At 33.4% G+C, this 23285-nt stretch overlaps 2 protein-coding genes across 2 annotated transcripts in view; one reads left to right on the top strand and one right to left on the bottom strand.

The window, feature by feature from the left end:
* The window catches only part of LOC126889251 (coiled-coil domain-containing protein 39), a 63906-nt gene that overhangs the window by 17919 nt on the left and 22702 nt on the right, over positions 1 to 23285 (top strand). Inside the window, exons 4-6 of the mRNA XM_050657354.1 lie at positions 10663 to 11094; positions 11481 to 11606; positions 15501 to 15794. Of these exons, the coding sequence (XP_050513311.1) occupies positions 10663 to 11094; positions 11481 to 11606; positions 15501 to 15794 (852 nt within the window). The remainder of the gene's footprint in view (positions 1 to 10662; positions 11095 to 11480; positions 11607 to 15500; positions 15795 to 23285) is intronic.
* Positions 5073 to 6603, bottom strand: LOC126889253 (uncharacterized). Its single transcript, XM_050657357.1, has one exon. The coding sequence runs from the start codon at positions 6420 to 6422 to the stop codon at positions 5268 to 5270; it is 1155 nt and encodes a 384-aa protein (XP_050513314.1). The 5' UTR covers positions 6423 to 6603; the 3' UTR covers positions 5073 to 5267.

The following is a 23285-nucleotide window of genomic DNA, read 5'->3' as shown; positions in this document are numbered from 1 at the left end:
CCAACCTGCAAACAGCGGTAGAAGAAATAGAAGAATGGAGTATAAAATGGAAGATAGCCATCAACTCAGATAAAACGCAAGCGGTTCTATACAAGAAAGGAAGACAACAGCCAGAGGAACAGCTGACGGTGCAGAACAGACCCATCGAGTGGAAAAACGAAGCTAAATACCTAGGAGTCATCATGGACAAAGGATTAACCTTCCAAAAACACGTAGAAGCCACAGTCCGGAAGGCCAACATAGCAAAAGCAACACTAAGAGGACTCACAGGCAGGAAAAGCAAACTAAGACTGAAAACAAGGTTAAGACTGATCAATAGTATAATCCTACCGGTATTAACATACGCGTCTCTCGCATGGGGACATGTAAGTAACACACACAAGAAGAAGATCCAAGCAGCCCACAACAACAGCTTGAGGGAGGCCGCCAGAGTCCCAAGATATGTAGCTGAAAGATTCCTGTTCAGAGAACTCCAACAGGTGAGAGTCACCGAAATCATGACAGATAAGGCAAGGACCAAATTCGCGGAACTGGAGCACCACCCAAATTACATACTGCGAGAGACGCTAAGGTATGATGAGTTCCACCGATGGAAGCACAGACGTCCGAAGCAACAAATAGTGGGATAAGAGTACAAAAGTGATAAGTGATAGTAGTGAGTTCGTAGCTCGAAAACAAGTGCCGAAGACAGCGTTACATACGAAGATCAAGTACCACGACCGCCTCTAAGGTAAGTGAATTTTAGAAAATTACAGAAGGGCATAAGCCCCCAAAAAAATATAAATAAAATAAAAAAAAATGGCGAAAGCCCCCAAAAAAATTATAAAAAACCATAAAACACATACAAACTCGAGCAACGAGTCATCGGGCGGAGCCCACTAGGGCTCAGCACGATGACTCGGGGCCCAAGCAAGCAATTTTTAGTTCCGCGGATAAGTAAGAAAGAAGATAAAGGCATAGAGCGCATCACGCTGGCCTAGTTTTTTGCATTCGATTAGGGTACCACAATGGAATCTTATTACCCAGGATACCATTGTGAAGAGCATTTGGCTACGATAGTTGTGCCCCCATCGCGCATCAGCGTGCTATGGGGGGGAAAGGGATGGCCTGGGGCATTGGAGCGAGGTGGGGTGATCCCTGTATATACTCGGGTCAAAACACCTCGCCCCAATGAATTGTTACACCCGAATGTACTCTTTCGAGAGGGTGGACATTCCCACAGGTCGGGTTAAATCAAATTGCTTGCTTGCTTGCTTAATCCACCTCACTCAAGAATAGGATTTTGAATGCTATGGCGTTAGCTATAATCCCTAGGGATTGTAATGCTAAATGAATGAATATGAAAAGAATACTTATTTATTTATTCCTTTTTTATATACTTACACTGTGTTTATTTATGCAGGGTAGATCAACAACAGATGCAATTTTCATTGTAAGGCAACTGATGAAAAAATACAGGAGTAAAGAAACAAACGCTCATATGGTATTCATTGATCTTGAGAAAGCATATGATAGAGTTCCTCGAGAGATTCTGTGGTGGGCACTCAATAAGAAAGGAGTCCCTGGTGAATGTGTAAAGATTGTGAGGGATATGTATGAGGAAGTAACGACTAGTGTTAGGACAGGTGTGGGAGAGACTGATAAATTTCATGTGAAAGTAGGATTGCACCAAGGCTCTGTGCTTAGCCCGTATTTATTCTCATTAGTTTTAGACTAGATAACAGCGAAACTACAGGGTAACATTCCATGGTGCTTAATGTATGCTGATGATGTCGTGTTAGTAGGAAATAGTGAAAGAAACTTAGAACAAAAACTGGAACAGTGGAGGCAAGCTTTGGAGGAAAAAGGTTTAAAACTTAGTAGGACAAAAACAGAGCATTTGGAATTTTCATTTAAAGATGGAGTTACTACAAATAAAATGGTATCTTTGGATAGTGAAATGATTGTGAAAAGCAATAGTTTTAAGTACCTAGGATCGGTATTACAGAGTAATGGAGAAATAGATGGAGATTCATGCAGTAGAATTAGGGCTGGATGGATGAAGTGGAAAGAAGCGAGTGGTGTGTTGTGTGACAGAAAAATTCCAATGAAGCTGAAGGGAAAATTCTATAAAACAGCCATAAGACCGGCTATGATGTACGGAACTGAATGTTGGGCAGTGAAAAAGAAAGAGGAACAACGAATGCATTTGGCGGAAATGAGAATGCTTAGATGGACGAGTGGAGTGACAAAGAAGGATACAATAGGGCTTTTCATTCACAGTCATTTGTTTCGAGCTTCTGTCATGTGTCACATAATATTAATATATCTACGTCATATGTTATTGGTATATAACAATGATACAAACTAGAGACGTATGACGTAGATATATTAATATTATGTGACACATGACAGAAGCTCGAAACAAATGGCAATCGATGAAAAGCCCTATTAGAAATGAGTATATTAGGGGAAGTCTAGGTGTGGCACCAATTGATGCCAAAATGAGAGAAGATGGTTTGGTCATGTTCAACGTCGAGACGTTAATCACCCAATACGAAGAATATCTTGAAGTGCAGATTCCTGGAAGGAGTAGGAGAGGAAGACCAAAGAAGACCTGGGGGAGACGATAAGGCAGGACATGTTGGTAAAGGGGATTAATATTGATATGGCCCAAGATAGAATTGTGTGGAGAAATTCAATTAGGGAAGCCGACCCCGCGTAGGGATAATAGACCAGTAAGGATCTGTTTTTAGATGGATGTTAGAGGTGGCATTCAGATTTTTGCGGATAAAGTTAGGTGATAACTTCGTTAATAATAATTCATTTATGCTCCTTCTCAAATATGCCCGGAACTTTAATAAAAAAAATAAAATATTTAAAAATTTCGTTGTTTTTCTACTTTTTTTGCTTATAACTTTAAAACGATTCATTTTGGAACAAAGTCGTATAGGAATAAAACAAAGAGAATTAAATTTTCTTTCAGATGCGATTGGTTAAAAATGTCTTAATTTAACACCCTTGCTGCAAAATAGCAATAAATATAAAATATGGGGGCAAAACAAGCCTATCCTTATTCAATGATTTTCCATCACTTAGGTTACACTTGGAACCTTCCTAATTCGCTTAGAAAATTTTTGTAATGTGCTAAAACCGTACACCAAATTTCATTAAAATTGACTTACTAAATTTTGAATAATAATTTTGCAATCTAAACTTTATTTAAAAAATTAAAATTTTTTAAAATCTTGCACAACAAAAACTAGAACATACAAAGATTTGTCACAAAGATTTTTTTACGTATAAAGAAGCACTCCACCTATCTAATGCACTTTACAGAATTAAAATCGGATTGTTTAAGCAGCCTCAGCAATGTTTTAAAGTTATAAACAATTTTTTGGCTTATAAACAAATTAGTCCTGTGGCCAGGAGGGGTGCTACGGGCTTCTTTATTTAGATGGACTTACCCAAGATTTTTATGTATTTTTTGATCCGTAGAACACGATTTTTTTGGGTAACAGTTGATCCGGATGTCGATAAGATTGTTATAAACAAATAACTTGAGGAATTACATAACATCGATTTTTCGCAAAATAAAACATTTTTTGTATTTCTTGGGTAATTCTAAGAAAAAAATGTTCTTACAAGTTTTTTCGTAGGATGCATAGTTTTCGAGATAAACGCCGTGGAACTTTCAAAAATTCGAAAAATTGTAATTTTTGAACGCGAATAACTTTTGATTAAAAAATAAAATAGCAATTCTGCTGACAGCATTTGAAAGTTTAAGTCAAATTATACCGGTTTTAATTATTTGCATTGCTAAAAATTAATTTTTTTATTATTAAACAAAGCTATTTGTTTATAAGCCAAAAAATTGTTTATAAGTTTAAAACATTGCTGAGGCCCCTTAAATAATCCGATTTTAATTCTGTAAAGTGTATTAGATAGGTAGAGCACCTCTTTATATGTAAAAAAATTATACAACTTCTAAATGGTCTACTTTTTGTTCAGAAAGATTTTAAAAAATTTGAACTTTTTTAAAAACATTTAGATTGCAAATTTATTATGCAAAATATATTAGGTCGATTTTAATGAAATTTGGTACACGGTTTAAGTATGTTACAAAAAATTTTATAAGCGAATTACTAAGGTTCTAAGTGCCACCAAAAAGGTTAAAAACATTGAATACCAACAGGCGTATTTTGCCCCCTTATTTTGTATTTATTGCTATATTGCAGAAAAGGTAATACGTTAAGACATTTTTGACCAGTCGTATATCATACAAAATTCAATTATTTTTATTTTATTTCTCTACGACTTTGTTCCAAAACGAATCGTTTTAAAGTTATAAGCAAAGAAATCAGAAAAAAATCGTCGTTTTTAGAAATTTTTAAATATTTTAATGTTTTTATTAATGTTCCGGGCATATTTGAGAAGGAGCATAAGTCAATTATTATTACTGCGAATGTGTCACCTAACTTTATCTGCAAAAATCCGAATGCCACCTCTCACATAAAAAAATAGACGTTTTTTCACAGATCCTTACTGGTCTATAAGGCAAAGAGAATGATGATGTCCTATTTAACAATTTTTTTTTATTTACCATGTAGTTATTAATCGCACTGTAGAATTCGGCATATAATCCAAGCCTGGAAAATATCATTGCCTCCATTTTTTTAAATAACTATTTTGGGCATTCTGTACAATAATGGAATTATCTACCAATGTCAAAACTCTTAGAAATCTATATCTTACGTATATCTTAGAAATTGTATGGTACTGAAAACATCCAGATATATATAAAAGCTAACCGGATACGATCAGCAGGCCATATGGGAAGACCAGAGGAAGACATAATATTAAAGACAGTGTTTTTTGAAAGACCAGAAGGTAGACAATCAGTAGGCTGTCCCAGGAAAAGATGGAAGGAAGATGTTGAAGCTGATTTATCTAGGATTTGGACACAACAATGGGAAATGGAAGCTCAAGATCGTAGATAAAGGGCTGTAGATGATGCAGTGAAGACTCACACAGAGTTGTAAAGCCAGTCAAGAAGAATAAGAAAAAGTATATCTTATAAATTAAAAATGCAATAAAACAAATAGTGTTTATTTACAAACAAAATATTGTTTAGAATTTTTATCGGTATAACAATATTGCACGTAGTGTAAAAGTTGTAAAATGTATAATATTTATCTAATCGTCACATCCTACTATACGAAAAAGTTACTTAACATCTCAAAAACCATTTGTTTCTTTTCATTTTGCCGCACACTATTCTTATTTTATCATGTACAGTCAATGCAGTTCTGAAATCTTCTGCTACTGGTATCCAGAGTTCTAGCCAACCTTTCGTGCAACTGTTGGGCTAGAGATGTCGTTCTATCAGCTGGTAAACAAAGGCAGATTTTTCTCTCAGATTCATCGGTATCAGAGTCACAAGGAGAACCATTCTTAGAGGCTATATGATACTTACTTTCCTGGTTACTTTTCCTATAGTAACTTTTGCCGTTTTCTTGGCTTTTTCTACACCTTTGACAAAACTTAATTGATCTATCTAAGCTACCACAATGAGCGCTATTTTCTGAGAAATATCCGTCATAGAGGGAACAAACTGTACAAGTTCTTTTGTGTATTTTTTCCGATCTACAATCACAATCTGCGTACTGAGCTATTAAGTTACCAGAAGCATCGGCACTGTTAGTCATACAATAGCAGTAAGGTTTGTTGGTAACTTTGAATTCCTCCTCAGAGTTTAACACTACATTAGAATTATTTCTTAAGATAAGATCGTCAGAAACTTTAACATACTTGAATGGTGGTTTTGACTTCTTTTTCTTACCAGGTACATACCTTTGAGTCCGGCTGAAACCTACAGAATGACAAACTTTTCTTGGTACGCCTTTATTTTCTGAGAAAGGTTTGCAGATCATCGCTTTGGGGTTGATCAAGGTTACGTTACCGTGGTCGCACTCTGGATCTACTATCGTTTCTTCGACAGTAGTTTTGGTACTGGTTTCTAACTTCGGCGCTATAGTACCCGGGAAGATTTCAGTAGGTTCCATTAGAAGATCTACGTTGACTCCCATAATAGAGTTTCTAAAAGACGAAGGGTATAAAAGATCGTCTAAAGTTGTTCTGAATGTGGCTAAAACTCGGCCTTCATCACACGATTTCCACTGGATCAACTCTGCGTAGAACCATTCGTTGTTAAGGCGTCTTTGTAACTCGTTCAGACGTCGATCCTGGTCGAAAATCTTCGAAAATACGAATTTTTCGTAGAAAACAAGTGGGAATGAAGGTCTGCAATTTCTGGTTTGTACTGAGGATCCAAACATATGGATCTGCAACGATACTTTTCCATTGGAACACAGCCACACTCCAGGACACGATATCCTCTGCACGTCGAGCTCAACTTTCACTAGAAACCCTTTTCGGGACATCTCACGCGACTCTCGGACAAAAATTTCACAATAAAAAACGTAAAAAACTACACCAGGGCGGAGAAAAACATGGTGCCCGCATCACTTTTGGCAATCGTGTGACAATTTTGAGAGGAATCATAAGGTTGTTTCCTTATATTTAGGTTAACGGAATGTCTTATCACGGCAGTCTTATTGACAAATCGATATTTTTGCATAGCAACGAATAACCATAACTTTCACCGAGTGGTAAGCGCTCAAAGTAGGCCAACAAGATCGAATTTATAGTTCGGGAGCCAGGGGTTTTTACAGTCATGCATTTTTTTTAATTCTCTTTTTTTAACTGCGACTGGTCATTTTGACACACTTTTTATTGTTGCATTTGTCAACATACCAATTCTATAGGCAAGAATTATAAAGAAAACGCAATTAAATAAACAGAATCCATCACAAATGAAACTAAGACTTATCTTCTTCTTCAAGTGCCATCTCCGCGACGGAGGTCGGCAATTATCATAGCTATTCGGACTTTAGAGACGGTTGCTCTAAAAAGTTAATTTGATGTACAACTGTACCATTTTCTCAGGTTGCGCAGCCACGATATTGTACGTCTCCCTGTGCTTCTTTTCCTTGAATCTTTCCATGCAAAATCAATTGGAGCAAGTTGTCTCTCTCTCCATGTATAATACACTAAGCATCAAAATTAACGCACCACCTTAACAATGGGATATTTTTGATGTCTCGGATGTCCTAATCCTGTTGTTCAATTTTAGTGATTGTTTAAATATGTTCAAGAATATTGATGTAATAATATTGTTGCTAAACAGATAAGTGTCATTATATACCGGACGGTACAATGATGGTGTGTTCTTTCCTCAAAGTTTGGAACACCCTGTGAAATATTCTAGCGTATATAAAATATTGAAATTAGAACTAAACTGTAGCCTTAGGCTTTCTCAACATTTTGCTTTTTGATTCTATTCGCTTATGTGGGATAATAAAAAAAGTTAGGCTGTTTAACAACTAGCCATGTTATTCATCAATACAGGATGTTTCTAAATAAGTGCGACCAACTTTAAGGGGTAATTCTGCATGAAAAAATAATGACCGTTTGCTTTATAAACATACAGGGTGGGGCATTAGTGTGACAAAGTTCAATTACTCGTTTGTCGTAAGAGATACGATAAAAAGTTATTGAGGTAAAAGTTGGGGCACAGGCAGTATCATAACTTAAAAATATTTTCAAATATACAGGAGCGTCCGTATTGACAGGGTGACACAAACTTTTTTTTAATGAAACACCCTGTATATTTTTACATTTTTGGATTCTTCTCAATACTTCCTTTCTTAAAATATAGAGTTTTATAATATTATACGCGGCAGTTTAAAAGATAATTACGTTTTTTTGGTAATTTTGTAGCAATATTTAAATCTAATTAAATGTAATCCTTAGTGTAACTGAGGATCTGCATATTAGTACAACCGTTCTTGCAATCTATGTATCTAGACTGTTGAGACCGTTTTAGTATACTTTCAAAAATTTCTCTTCTTGGTTGTAGTCTCTCAGTGAATTGCTGATGATAAATTTTTATTGCAAGTAGCTCATTTTTGTTATACTCTCCTAGCACAAAGCCATTTTAGTCAGTTCCTCATTAGAAAAACTCATATTAGTAATGGTAACAAATCAACTGGAGCTATATAAATAGTATGTCAAACGTTTAAGCAAATTTTGTGTCATAGCCAACTAGGAAGAATTTTGTATGTTTGATTAATATTTTACGCACCAACAACCTTAACGACGATTGTATTTGGATATCTCATCCAATATTATTAAATTAAGGATCAGGCTAGATTATTATGTATTTTTGTTTCGAAAAATTATTTTTGATTGGACATTTTCACGGTCACGTAATAAAATTTCACGTAATTTTTATTGTAATTAATGTTTGGCTTAAAGAATCACGAATAACTTACAAATTAAAGCACTTAGGTATAGGGAATGTTTAAGAAATAAAAAAGTACCATTAAATATCATTTCACTACAATGCTAAAATACAGGGTGTTCCATTTAAGAAAACTCAGAAAATACTCATTCCGAGTTTCGACCCACCCTGTATACTAAAATTAAACATTTCGCTTTTTTGTTTAACAATAGTAGACTATATTAAAAATCGTTTGAATGTAACTAGAAAATTTGATGTCAAATCACTACAATTCTACAGGGTGTAAATATTGCTACTAAATATAACAAAAAAACGTAATTATCTTTTAAACTACTCCGTATAATATTACAAAACCCTATATTTTAAGAAAGGAAAAATTGAGGAGAATCCAAAAATGTAAAAATATACAGGGTGTTCCATTTAAAAAAACATAACTTTGTGTCACCCTGTCAATACGGACGCCCCTGTATATTTAAAAATATTTTTAGATTATGGTACTATGTGTGCCCCAACTTTTACCTAAATAACTTTTTTCGTATCTCTTACAACAAACGAGTAATTGGACTTTGTCACACTAATGCCCCCCCCTGTATGTTCGCAAATGCCTCGTTTCCGAAATACAGGATGTTGAATTTTTCTTATAAACTGACGATTTATTTATTGCTCTAAAACCAAATGAGATATGCAAATGAAATTTGGAGGTTTTAAGAGGTAGCCATTGCGCATTTTTTGGCATACAGCTAATAATTTTATATTCACCATTGGCGTGCATACGGGTAATACGACAGGGTAATATGACCCGTATGCACGTATGGTGAATATAAAATTCTTAATTGTATGTCAAAAAATGCGCAATAAGTACTTCTTAAAACCTACTAAATTTCATTTGCATATCTCAACCGATTTTAGAGCAATGAATAAATCGTCAGTTTGTAAGAAAAAAATCAACATCCCGTATCTCGGAAACGAAGCATTTGCGGACATATGTTTATAAAGAAAACGGTCATTATTTTTTCATGAAGAATTACCGCTTAAAGTTTGTCGCACTTATTAAGAAACACTCTGTATTGATGAATAACATGGCTAGTTGTTAAAGTACCTAACTTTTTATTATCCCATATAAGCGAATAAATCAAAAAGCAAAATGTTAATAAAGCCTAAGGCTGCAGTTGAGTTATAATATCAATATTTTATATACGCTAGAATATTCCACAGGGTGTTCCAAACTTTGAGGAAAAAACACACCATTGTTGTAACACCCGGTATACAATGACGCTTATCTGTTTAGCAACAACATTATTACACCGATATTCTTGAAGAATATAGCCATGCCATAACATATTAAAAAAATCACTAAAATCAGACAACAGGCTTAGGAAATACGAAACATCAAAAATGTCCCATTTTTAAGGTGGTGCGTTAATTTTGATGCTTAGTGTATGTCCGAGATATTCCCATTTTCTTGTTTTGATGATATTTAAGATTTCCATTTTCCATTTCTTTGATCATCTTTCTCAGAACCTCTTTCTTTGTGACGTGTTCTGTCCACGATATTTTCAGAATACTTCTGTACACCCACAGCTCGAATGCTTCCAGTGTTTTCATTGATTCAAGGTCCAAGCTTCCATTCCATAAAACAAAGTCGAGAAAACGTAGCACCTAGCCAACCTAACTCTTAGCTCCAACTTCAAATCTCTTGTGCAGAGCACTTTTCTCATTTTGTTAAAATTTGCTCTAGCCTTATCTATACTGATTTTGATTTCCTGGAAATAATAATTTGTGGAATTGATCATTGTTCCAACATATGCATATTGATCTACTGGTTCAACTTTGGTTCCGTTTATGAAGAGATTCTCATTATTTCTTTGAGTTTTCAATATTGTCATAAATTTTGTTTTAAGACTTATAGAGGTTATATAATAAGTATGTACAAGAATTTGATAGGGTGACGCATACATGTAACAGAATCTACTAATTGTACGAAGTGCAAGTTAAGATAATATAGGTACATTTTAATAGGTAATATACCTACAGTTTGCCTGCTGTAAGAACAGACGTATTCACGATGCGTTTTAGCAAATTAAAATTTGGTCATTAATTATCATTATTCGAATCCTTGACAAATCAATAAAAATTTACCCGTTAAAGAAGAACAGCTAAAGACGGTGTTTTTTTAGTCTATTTTACATACCTTGTCGATATTTTTTTGTACCATTTAGTATATCCATTTTTAATCTGCAAATTTTTTATCAAACCAAGTCGTTGGTTTTACAATAAAGTCCTTATTTTATTATAATTAATACTATTTTTATCTCCAGTATCACACATTGAAGAGACAAGTTAGCACAGCGGCGAATCATCTCAAGAACGAACGACTCAAAGGAAAACGAATGGACGAACAATTCACCGAAAAAGAAGCTCTTTGTGCCCAGTACACAGAAGAAGTAGCTGCTTTACAAAAGAAGCTGGAAGAGGTGAAAAACTCGGCCATGACATCCGAAGAGCGGATCAAGAGCATAGAAAAGATAATCGAACAGGAAGAGAAGCTGTACAATATCAATTTGGCCGATATTGAGAAAACCAATGGAGTGCTGTTCAGGTCAGAACAAACGCTGAAAGAGCAACGTGAAATTGGTAAGAATTTGGCAATTGAGATAGATACTGGAGCCTGTACGACTGCTCAGTTACGGAAGCATATCCAAACGGAACGGAAGGAGTTGGAGAGGATCAAGGAAGTTGTCTACGAGATGGTAAGTCTCTTCATAATCTTTACATAAATCTTGTGATACGATTTTTGTTTACGCCAATAAACGAAACCACTGAACCTATTGCAATGAAAGTTTGTGAAAATGTATTGTTTGGTACAGCTTAAGTGATAACTCGACAGTTCCAGTCCCGACAAGGTTCCAAGAGTTACCACTTCTTAAGGAGGGGGCAATATTACGCCAGCCTTGCTACGCCCCTAATTAAATTAAACATTAAGCTATACAACCAATATATCATAGGTAGGAATTTTTCCGACAATCAATCTGTCAAAATATTTCCAAGTTCAGTGAATAGATTACATTACATCTACAACGCAGACTATGCCTGTTGCCATATATTTATTTTATTTTTAAACATAATTTTTTTGTAGGAATTTAGAATTGACGAATGTGAGAAGAAACTGTACGAGCTATCAGAAGTCAAGTATGTTGAAGTGTCAGAAGAGAAGCAACAAAAACTAGATGAATTGGAGAAGACATTGAGTGATTACAAGGAGGTAAGACCTTAAAATATTATCTATTTGTAGATTGTATTTATGGACATACAAGAGTAAGGGCTAAAGGAATTCAAAATGATGCATTAGTCATTAGTACGTTCTTTGACGGTAAAATATTGCAAAACCTATAATTTTTAAAGAACCGCTTAGATTGTCATGAAATTTGGCATACACACATAGGTAATATCAGGAGCTTGGAGGAGTAAGGGCGAACCTGAAAAATGATCATTTCAAAAATACTCTCATCTTCCTCACATACTTTTAAAGAATGCGTCTGTTTATTATAACAGCATTTTTCGCCCTTCATACTCCTAAAATTTCGTAAGAAATAATATACCAATCCATTCATGTCAGAAACTGAACTGCATAATCGTCTAGAAGAGTAAGGGAGAACCCACAAGCTTTCGTTGCGTTTCCGTTCAAGGTTTGCCCCTTCTCTAATAACGCGCCGGTGTTTCTGTAATTTTGTAGCTTACTTAGTAGCTTTAATTGGTGATAGTGAGATACAGTGAGATACATAAAACGAAGCAACTGTAGACGATGAAAATCAAATTGAATTCAATTGAAGCTTTATTTGTGAATTTTATTAAAAACACTAGAGATGTTTATTTTTATAGAATAAAAAGTATTAAACCTCTTTTTTTATTTCATAAAAATCTTGCAAAATCCTCTTAAGTTTTTAAGATCTACCTGAAGGATTTCCATACCGTAGGAAAAGATTAGGGTGTAATTTGCATAATAGTAGAGAAATTAAATTTGCATAAAGTTTATTGTATATTGTAATTTTTATTAGTACTTGACAATAAACTTTCCGCTTACAAAGGCGCCTTTTATTATTCTGTTTAACGTTTCTGAGAAAAGATTGTAGTGATGAGCCCATGTACTGATAGAACGTGACACCCACAAAAACCATCTTTACAAAGGGAATATATGGCATAAATAAGAAGGATTATTATAGTAATTTTACAAGGTAATACTTTATTATATCAATGTACTATTTTAGTTGGAAACGAGCCATAAAATTAAAATAATAATTCCTAAGATTTACACGCTTTATTCACTTTGTAAAGATTTTTTGTCGGCATTGTAATAATACACATTGTACGCCGTATCACTCGGTAGAGCGCACGCTTTAGTAGATATGCGACGATAAACCGCATAATCTAGTAGCATCACTGGTTCGCCCTTACTATTCTAACGTGTTTGTAAACTTTAACTCAGTTTTCCCGAAACATCGTTTTTGCAGTTCGCCCTTACTCCTCCAAGCTCCTGATATGTAAAAGAAGAAAAGTGATATTGTGTCGATGTGTGCTTTTGCCATGGGGTGACTTTCACCCCTCCTCGGGGGTGAAAAAATATACATTCAATAAAAGTCCGGATGGATAAACTGACTAATTCTAAGCAACTTTTGTTCTATAGCATTTTTTCGCTAAGTTAATACTTTTCGGGTTATTTGCGAGCAAATGTGTTCATTTTTCAACAAAAAAACGTTTTTAGACGGTTTTTTGCAAATAACTCAAAAAGTTAGCGTTTTATTGAAAAAACATTCGTAGCAAAAATATAGCCCACAAAAAAGTTAAAAAATGGCGTATCTATGAGATTCCTAGACCCAGTAAAAGAAGAGTTGTAACTAATGAAAAATAGGTTCATACTCGTCAAATTCCAAATCGAATATTTCAACGTGAAATAACCAAAAAATTAAGCACTTTTTGGAGAAAACTCATTAAATTTTTTTTTAAATATTTAAAAAAAAAAACTCTAAAAAAAACATCCCAAATGAAATTAATCGTTACCACCTCACAAATTGCTTTACTCGTGTATGTATTGTTTATATGATCTGTACGTTTCATCGGTTCAAAGTGCTTATTTTTGAAGGGGCTGTAGTTGAAAGGGCTCGAACTAGTCAATAATGACGAGTGTATGCAAATTTTGAAAAGCCATATCTTAACCAATTTTTGTCTTACAGAAAAACAAAAAAAATATCCAGAAAGCAATACCTACATTTTTTTTATCTTTGTTATTTTTGCTATCACTAACAAACTTTAAGCTAATTTGAAAAAAAAGCATTTTTTCAAAATTAAAAAAATTTTACTTTAAAACCAAATTTTTAAATAATAAGCCCTTTGAACCGATAAAACTTACAGATCATATAAATAATACTTGTAAAGTAAAGTAACTTGTGAAGCGGTAATGATTAATTTGATTTAAGATGCTAATTAAGGGGTAATTTTCCCGAGTTTTTTTGATCAAAAAAAGGGAATAACTTTATTTTGAGCGTAACTTGCTTACTCTTGATGCTAGAAACTTTTTTAAAAGACAAAACTAAATATTTTCTTAAACGCTTTAAAAAAAATTGTAATGAGTTTTTCCCAAAAAGTGCATCATTTTTTGGATATTTCACGTTGAAATATTCCCTTTGAAATTTGACGGATATGAACCTATTTTTTATTAGCTACAACTTTGCTTCTACTGGTTCTAGATATATCACACATACACCGTTTTTTTTTTCAGTTTTTAGTTAAGTTATATTTTGCCAAGAATGTTTTTTCGATAAAATACTTACTTTCTAAGTTATTTGCAAAAACTGCCTAAACTCGTGTTTTTTTTTTGTTGAAAAATTAACATATTTACTCGCATAACTCGAAAAGTTTTAACTTAGTAAAAAAATCCTATAGAACAAACGTTGCTTAGAATTAGTCAGTTTATCCATTTTCGGACTTATTTTGAACGTATATTTTATCACCACCGAGAAGGGGTCAAACTCACCCCAGGGTAAAAGCACACATCGGCACAATATCACTTTTCTTCTTTGACATGTTACCTATGTGTATGCCAAATTTCATGTCAATCCAAGCGGTTCTTTAAAACTTGGAGCAAAAGCCGTGAAACATTGCACTATATGGAATTAAACAAAATTTTTATAGACAAAAGTGGTTCAATTTTTTTAACAATTTTTTTTAATCAAATTGCAAAAATCAATCTTTTTGGCTCGTACAATTTTTTTTAGGTTTTTTGGACCATTCTGGACAAAAAAGGTCTGTTATAATTTTTCTCTAAAGTTGATCTTTTTCGAGTTATAAGTAATTTAAAATTTGAAAAACGCGAAAATGACCCTTTTAAGACTTAATAACTCGGTTAAAAATTATTATTATGAAAGTTAGAAAGTGACTAAATCAAAATGTAAAGCCTCCGCTACATGATCCTGAAGAAATCTGTATTATAAATTTATTACTATTTAAGCTGTTATTTTAATTAATAACGATGGGCGGTTAGATCGTATTGACGCGGCTGTAAATGTGAGTGCAAGTAAGATGCACAATTGGACTGCCGGAATGGCATCTCTCTCGCACTCAGCATTTACGGCCGCCTAACACGTGCATGGCGCTCATTATTATTATTTAAAAAATAACAGCTTAGTAATAAAATAATGACAAAAATTTCTTCAGGATCTTGTAGGAGGGGCATTAAACTTTGATTTAGTCACTTTCTGACTTTCATAATAATAAATTTTAACCGAGTTATTAAGCGTTGAAAATCGCCATTTTTCGTTTTTTTTTTCAATTTTAAATTGCTTATAACTCGAAAACAATCAACTTTAGAGAAAAATAAGAGACCTTTTTTATCCAGAATGGTCCAAAAAAAAAAACTACAAAAAAATTGTACGGGCCAAAAATTATGATTTTTGCAATTTGATTAAAAAAAATTGTTAAAAAAAATTTGGACCACTTTTCACGTGGGCGACTTCTTGAACCTTATTCTGGGATGTCTCACGAATGTGATTATGCAAAAAAATCTCATGGAAATATTTTTCCCAACGAATCAGCCGTTTTCGCCTTGTCTATTAGTAGTACATAGTTCAATCGCAGTAAGTAATTCATCTTTTTTCTCTTTCAGCTACAACATTCTCTGCAGATCCAGGTGGACCGTTTACGGGAAGAGATGCGTCGTCTGACCACCGTCATAACAGCGGACAAAGAAGTGCTGGACACTTTAAAGAACAAGTGCGAAAATTTCTTGTTAGTGTACGAAATCAGTCAAAAGCACATCGTAGTTGCTAAGAGGTCGGTCCAAGAAAAGCAAGTGGAAGAGAACATGATGCGCCTAAGAATCAATCAGATCGAAAAGGATAAGAAAAAAGAAGAGAAGCAGATATTTAATTTAGAAAAATTTAAACTTAATCTCGAGCAGGTGTGTATGTTTATTGTGGCTGTTTTTCCTAGCTAGTCAATGAGAGCAAAAACAGGATATTACCTCCGACTTCTATTCTACTGCATGCATTTTAATGAAATTTTGGGAATAGCCTCTACTTATCTCCTAATTCAAAGTTTACCCTATATACTATGGCGCTTTTATCTTGGGGGCGGTTCCCAACCCTTTCAGGGGTGGAAATTTTTTTGCAATTCTAAGCAAAAACTGTTCTATAATTTTTTTTTGAAAACTCAATATTTTTTGAGTTATTCGTGGTTGAAAATTGGCCATTTTCATTGAAACACAACTCAAAACCGAAGGGTTTTTTGCGAATACCTTAAAAACTATGCATCTAACTAAAACAACTGTATAAAACATTTTTGTAGCTTATAAAAAAAACAAACGGATTCGTTCCTTCATAAATCTTCAGGTTATAATACAAAAAGAGATATGGTTGGAGGAAAGAGTGTTTTTTGGTGCATGCTCAAATCGGTGTATTCAACTTGAAATATCAGAAACGGTCGATTTTAAGTGTATAATGCTACCAATACCTTTTGTAGTGCTTCAAAAGACCAATAAGATGAGCAATATTAAATGTCGATTACATTCAAACTAAGCGAGATATGCTGCAAAAAAATTGATGACTAATGTATTTTAAGAAAAAATGAGAAGTAGGTATATTTAACCTCTCATCCACCAAAATTTAAATGCATTGTTTTCCTTCTACAACACCTTTCATTATAGTATTATATCTATGTTCAAAAAGTTGGACAGGTTTAAAATGAATGGTTTTGAGAAAAATAAGATCAAATTATAGAGCGCATTTTTAAATTTTCTTAAAAATCTTCCGTTTTCTCCATTTAACTTGAAAATGATAAGAGATGCAGAAATTAAAAACAAAAACAAATTTTTTACCAAAAAAAACTATATTTTTGTGTGTTATCTTTTTTTCATATCTCTTATCATTTTCGAGTTATATGGAGAAAAAGGAAGTCTTTTAAGAACATTTTAAAATGCGCTCTACCTATAATTTGATCTTAATTTTTCAAAAACCGTTCATTCTAAACCCGTCCATCTTTCTGAACACAGAAATAACACTATAATAAAAGGTATTGTAGAAGGAAAACGATGCATCTAAATTCTGTGGATGAGTGGTTAAATACACTTCTCATTTTTTCTTACAATACATTAGTTATAAATTTTTTTTGTAGCATAGCTCGCTTCATTTGAATGTAATCGACATTTAATATTGCTCATTTTAAATGCCTTTTTAAGCACTACAAAAGGTATTGGTGGAATTATACACCTAAAATCGACCGTTTCTCTGTTATTTGAATCGCTTATTTCAAAAACAACCTAAGTCACATTTTAGCGATTTTGAGTTTATTACACTAACATATTTTTCTGTGGGACTAAGGTGGTTTCAGAAATATATTTGAATATTCTAAATCGCTATATACTCAACTATGCTTACGGGACTTAGGTGTATTCTGCATTATATTGTGTGTAACCCACAGAAATAAATATGTTGGTTTAATAAACTCAAAATCGCCAAAATGATAGGTTGTTTCTCAAATAAGCGATTCATTTTAAGTTGAACACACCGATTTGAGCATGCACAAAAAAACAAACTCTTTTCACCTAGGTATCTCTTTTTGTATTATAACTAGAAAATTTATAAAGGAACGAGTCTCTTTTTTTTATAAGCTACAAAAATATTTTATATAGTGTTTTTAGTTAGGTGTACAGTTTTTAAGGTATTCGCAAAAAACCGTTCGAAAATCCATTTTTCAATGAAAATGACCAATTTTTTGCCATGACCAAAATAAAACAGTATTTGCTTATAATTTAGTTCTTTAGCAACTTCCGTGATTATTTTAACCAAAAAATTTTCCACCCCCTTGAAGGGGTGGGAACCGGCTCCAAGATAAAAGAGCCATTGTATATAGGGTAGACTTTGTTTCTTGAGTTATTTCCTACTTACTGTTAAATCGATCTAGTAGGATGGATTTCCGAGTGAAATACCCTCATTGACTGCCCTATATGTGCATTTCATTGTCACTTCTTTTCTTACCTGAATCCGCTTATCCTATTTTCGTTTAACGGTTCCTTAGAATTTTCCTTCCAAAAGTTTACCTTGATTTATGTCTAAAAACGAATAAAAAAAGACAAGAGAAGATGGTAGAGAGGGACAACGAGAAAGAAAAAATGAAAATGTGATTTTCTTCAGCCTGTTTGCATCCACTCCTGGACAAAGGCCTCCCCATGATCTCTCCACTATTCTCTATTTTGTGCTATTTGGTGCCAGTTTCTCACCACTTTTGCTTTGTAATTCTTCCAATTACATCTTCCACCTTTGTCCTGTTTCTCTCACAGAAACTCCTGACATAGCTTGTTCGATGGCCCTCTGTGTTGTTCTTAATCTACTGGCAGATAACTCTGTAAGTGTCACGGTCCATAGGTCATAACTGGTAGTACTTTAGATGTACTGGTATCTTTTTGTTTTTTAACACATCACTTTAGTCTTCCTACTGCTGCCCAAGTCATTCGAGCATAGGTACAGGCGACCGGATACAGAGGGGGGTCAACGGGTCCATGGACCCCCTATTGTATTTAGTCTATAAGTAGTTTTTATTATTTATTATTTTTTTCTGTTAACTCTAAACTTTAAGCCTTCAGTACAACACTAAATTACACGACAACCGCTTCCAAAGAATTGAAAGAAGCCATAAAATCTAATAAAACACCCTTCTCTGAAAACTAATCTGCAGGCTCATTTGTTTGGGTACCGGTGGAACCATAAACAACGGAAATATTTTTCTCAATTCAAAGAATAACAAAAATGATATTTTAAAATGCAAATACATTATACTGGGTATAAACCTTATCTCATGAAAAGTCACGTTTCAAATTTGCGATACAATAAAGATATAAAATTTTGTATTTTACTAGATAATTCATGCGTATCTACCATTGATGGTAGAAAGGTTAATCTTTATAGTAAAGAACGACCAGTGAGATTAATAGTCGTGAATTGTCTATAAATCCTTTTGATACCGTAGGTATCTGGGATTATATAGTGTATTTTATCCTTAGAGTAAGTGTGAGTCGTATGGCTAAATCTGGAAAATATAACATTTGACTATTTGAGGTAAGTCTGGCCCCCCTATTATGAATTTCTAGATCCGCGCTAGCCTAGGTATACATACTCTTCGACACTTTCGATCTCACTTCCATCTAAGTCGATTGTGATATTTTGATTTGTCATCACTTTTGTTTTATTTAAATTTATTTTTAAACCGATTTTCGCAAATTCTTGTTTAAGCTCCTTAACACGTAGATTAGTTCCTCTGTATTGTTGCTTATGACTACTATCTCATCGGCAAATCTTAAATGACTTAAGAATCTGCCATTGATTTTAACTCCGCGTTGCTCTCAATTTATTTTCTTGAACACATCTTCTTATGCAAGAGTAAATAATTTTTTAAATTAATTAATTAATTTCTCCCTGTCTAAGTGTTCTTTCTGTTCTGATTGTGCTTGTTGCTAGACCTTCTGCTACGTTTATTTGCATAGTTGCATTGTCGTATATGTATTTTAGGAGTATTATATACCTATCTACTCCAGGGTAATAAGCTAGAAATAGACCATGTTCGGGACATTCAAAGATCCAGGTAGCTGACTACTTTTTTAGTTATTGTATACCTATAGAAAGAAAACCTACCTGTTTTCTGCCTAGAGTTCGCGTCCGTTTTTTAATTATTAACAATTTAGTGCAAAAATCGCGATTTTTTCCATTTTTTTGCACCCCATTCAAATGCTAAATAGTCGACAAAATTACAAAATTTAATTTTTTAGAACATTAAAAAACCTTCAAAATTCCGATTTTTGAAAGTTAAAAAGTTAATTTGTTGCTACACAAACTGCAAAATAACTGAAAATCGTTATTTGTTAATAACTTTTACTAAAACTACCTTAGAACTTTAGTGTTACACCCAAATTTGGGTAAGTATTGGGGTACTTAACAAACCCTCAAAATTTAAGACCGATCCATTAATTAGTTTAAGAGTTATTATAATTGTTTATCCCAGAGCAGAGACCTTTATTTTTCAATAACATAAGACAGAAAATAATGAAGATAGGGCAATTCTGCGTATGCCAAATGAAAGTAGAAAACTGATGCTATCAAAATGTACTAGAAAAAGATAATGTTGAAACTTTATTATATAATCCAAATTCTAATCTTTGCTTTATTACGCCCCTAAAATTATGTCACATTTAATACACGATTTTGGCCTTCTTAAAAAAAATCTATCTCAAAAAATGAGTGACAATTCCTATAAAATATTTGTCAATGTTACATATATTTAAAAAATACGATAGCTTTTTCAATTATAATAGTTCATAATTAAGTCCAAATTAATATTTGGGACTTTTTTTGTACAATATTAATTCTCGATGTGTCTGGCGTAAAAGCTAAACTTAGCTTTAGTAAGTGTAGTCTTTTTAAATAAACCAATTAGGAAAAAGAAGTAATTTATTCTACAACCAAGAGACGGAGAAAACGGTTTGGGAATTAATACCAAAGCGATACTTCTTCATTTGGCCTACATCGAGCCGGATTTTTGACCAGCATAAAACTTATGGAAAGTTCTTCAAGATTATTTGCCGACACAACAGCAAAAGGATATACTGGGTGAGATAAGTCCATTTATATACCCTTTGTTTCATTATTCTATTTGGCTATCAGTTATTCAAAGACATTAAAATCAATAAATTCTGTGATTCAAAGACATTTTCGTGTTCCAATATCTTTAATAAAAATGGATGAGTTCAAAAAATATAGAAAAATTGCTAAGTCTTCTCTTACTCGTATGTCTAACTGGTTTATAGCCAAAAGAGACGTAGAATTAGATGTTACCCAGTTCGAGACGCGATTAAGTAGACTTCATCTAATATTTCATGATTATGAAAAAGCACAAAATGAAATCGAATTCCTTGCATCAAATACAGGCAAAGAAGAAAAAGATAGAGAGTTTACAGAAAATCAATATTTCAAACTTGTAAGCGATTTGACCGCTTGTGTTAATAAATTAAAAGCTGCACCTTCTCAGATAAGATCTAGTTCATCCAGTGAAGGTTCTTGTAGTGCTCCAATAGCAGTTCGTCTTCCGGATATAAAAATTTCACAATTCTCAGGTCATATTAGAGACTTTCAATCGTTCATCGAGCTCTTCGATGCGCTCATAGTGAAAAATGAGACATTAACAGATGTCCAAAAACTTGTGTACTTGAAGAGTTATTTAAAAGGCGAAAGCCTTCAACTTATAGATTCATTACCGATAATTAATGAAAATTTTGTAATCGCGTTAAATATTTTAAAGAAGAGATACGAAAACAAATTCGCCATAATAAATTCTTATTTGCAAGCAATTTTTGATTGTAATAATGTTTCTAAATGTAAGTCAGACACATTAAGAGAATTAATCACTACAATTCAAAAGAATATTTTGTCACTAAAAAATTTGAATTTAACTTCCGAAAATTTATTTGACTTATATTCTTATATTCATTCTAAAAAAGAAGTTAGATTTTCAATCGGCTAAGGCATATGAATCTGAGAGGAATCACGATGAAATACCTACTTTAAATCATTTCTTAAAATTCTTAGAAAAATGTGCAGTAATTCTGGAAAATGTTGAAATTTCTAGTCCTAAAACTACCAGAAAAAATTTCTCATCTCATTCGACAATGCATGAGGCAACTTCAAATCGCCAATTTCAATTAATTTGTATCTACTGTAACAAGGAGGGCCATAAAATTTACACTTGCTCTGAGTTTAAAGATATATCTCATTCCGCCAAATTGCAATTTATTAGGGCAAAGAATTTATGTATAAATTGTTTTGGTAAACACAATTTGAAAGAGTGTAAATCCTCTAAAAAATGTTCTTTTTGTTCCAAGTCACACAATTCGTTAATGCACATAAAAATCGGCGAAAATCAACATTCTCCGCCAATGACTAGTAGTAAGCGTCATTCACATTCTCTATATAATAATGGTTCAAATTCTCAACCTAATAGCTACGCAGGTAACCATAGCTCTCTAATCTCATCTAATAGTTCTTATTTAGATAATACTGCTCATGTTCAAAATGGTAATAATTCATCTTCTCATCTCGATAGTAATTCAAATTTTCAAACCCGTTCTCTGGATATCCAACCAGTACAGGAAAATTCAGGAATAACAAATTTTCAAGGTCCTTCGAGAAATTTTACGGAAAATAACCCTACCGCAAATAATCATTCAGCGAATCACTCTGTTCAGTCAGTAAAAAATAGTCATATTCTTCTGGGTACTGCAAAAGTAACCTTACTTGGTAAAAACGCTAATTTCTGCATAGCGAAAATTCTTTTGGACACAGGATCCCAAAATTCATTTATCGTAGAGAAGCTTGTGAACAAGTTACAATTAGATACGTATAACAAGTCAGTACATATATCAGGAATAGGAGGGAGTGGCTCGACTTGTACTAAAATGTCAGATATAACCATATTTTCCAATTATGATCGTCGAAGAAGTTTTCATTTTTCAGTAGTTGTATTACCCGAGATTACTTGTGCTCTCCCTCAATCAAAAATACTAGTGAAAAAATTAAATATTCCGGAACAATTCTTTCTAGCAGACGACGAATTTTTTAAGCCTTCTGAAGTTGACATTCTAATTGGTTTGGATCTTTATTACGATATTATTTTACCTAACTTCGTCAGACTTGGCAAAAATCTTCCAGTCTTACAAGAGTCTCACTTAGGTTTCGTGGTAGCTGGTACAGTTCCTGATCATTTTACTATATCCAATATATCTGTTACAGACAGTAGTTCAGAAGTTTTAACTGAATCTAATTCACTTCTTTCCACATTATAATTAGACAGCCGTTTGAAGAAATTCTGGGAAATCGAGGAAATTCCCAATAAATTCTATCTTTCAGAAGCTGATGAGGCATCTGAAAACCTATTCCGTTCTACAACCAAAATTTTAGAAAATGGTAGATTTCAAGTAAGTTTGCCGCTGAAATCACCTTCAGAAAATCTAAAGTTAGGAAATTCTTATTACATGGCCAGAGAGCGTTTCATTTCTTTAGAAAATAAATTTAAAACTAATTGCAACTTTTATCAAGACTATAAAAAAGTTATTGATGAATTAATTGAACTTAAACATGCTCATTATGTACCCCTAACTCTGCTAAATGCCAAATCTGAAAATAAATATTTTATTCCGCACTTAGGTGTAGTTAGAGAATCCAGTTTAACAACGCGTTTGCGCGTTGTCATGGACGCCAGCGCCAAAAGTTCCTCAGGGTATTCCTTAAACGACGTCTGTTTAAAGGGATATCAGGTCCAGCCAGAATTGTATGACATTCTATGTAGATTTAGACTTTTTCCTTTTGTATTCACGGTAGATATTAAAAAAATGTTCCGACAGGTCCTCGTG

The sequence above is a fragment of the Diabrotica virgifera genome, chromosome 8 (genome assembly GCF_917563875.1).
Source record: "Diabrotica virgifera virgifera chromosome 8, PGI_DIABVI_V3a".
Taxonomy (NCBI): domain Eukaryota; kingdom Metazoa; phylum Arthropoda; class Insecta; order Coleoptera; family Chrysomelidae; genus Diabrotica; species Diabrotica virgifera.
This window is presented reverse-complemented; position numbering and strand designations above follow the sequence as displayed.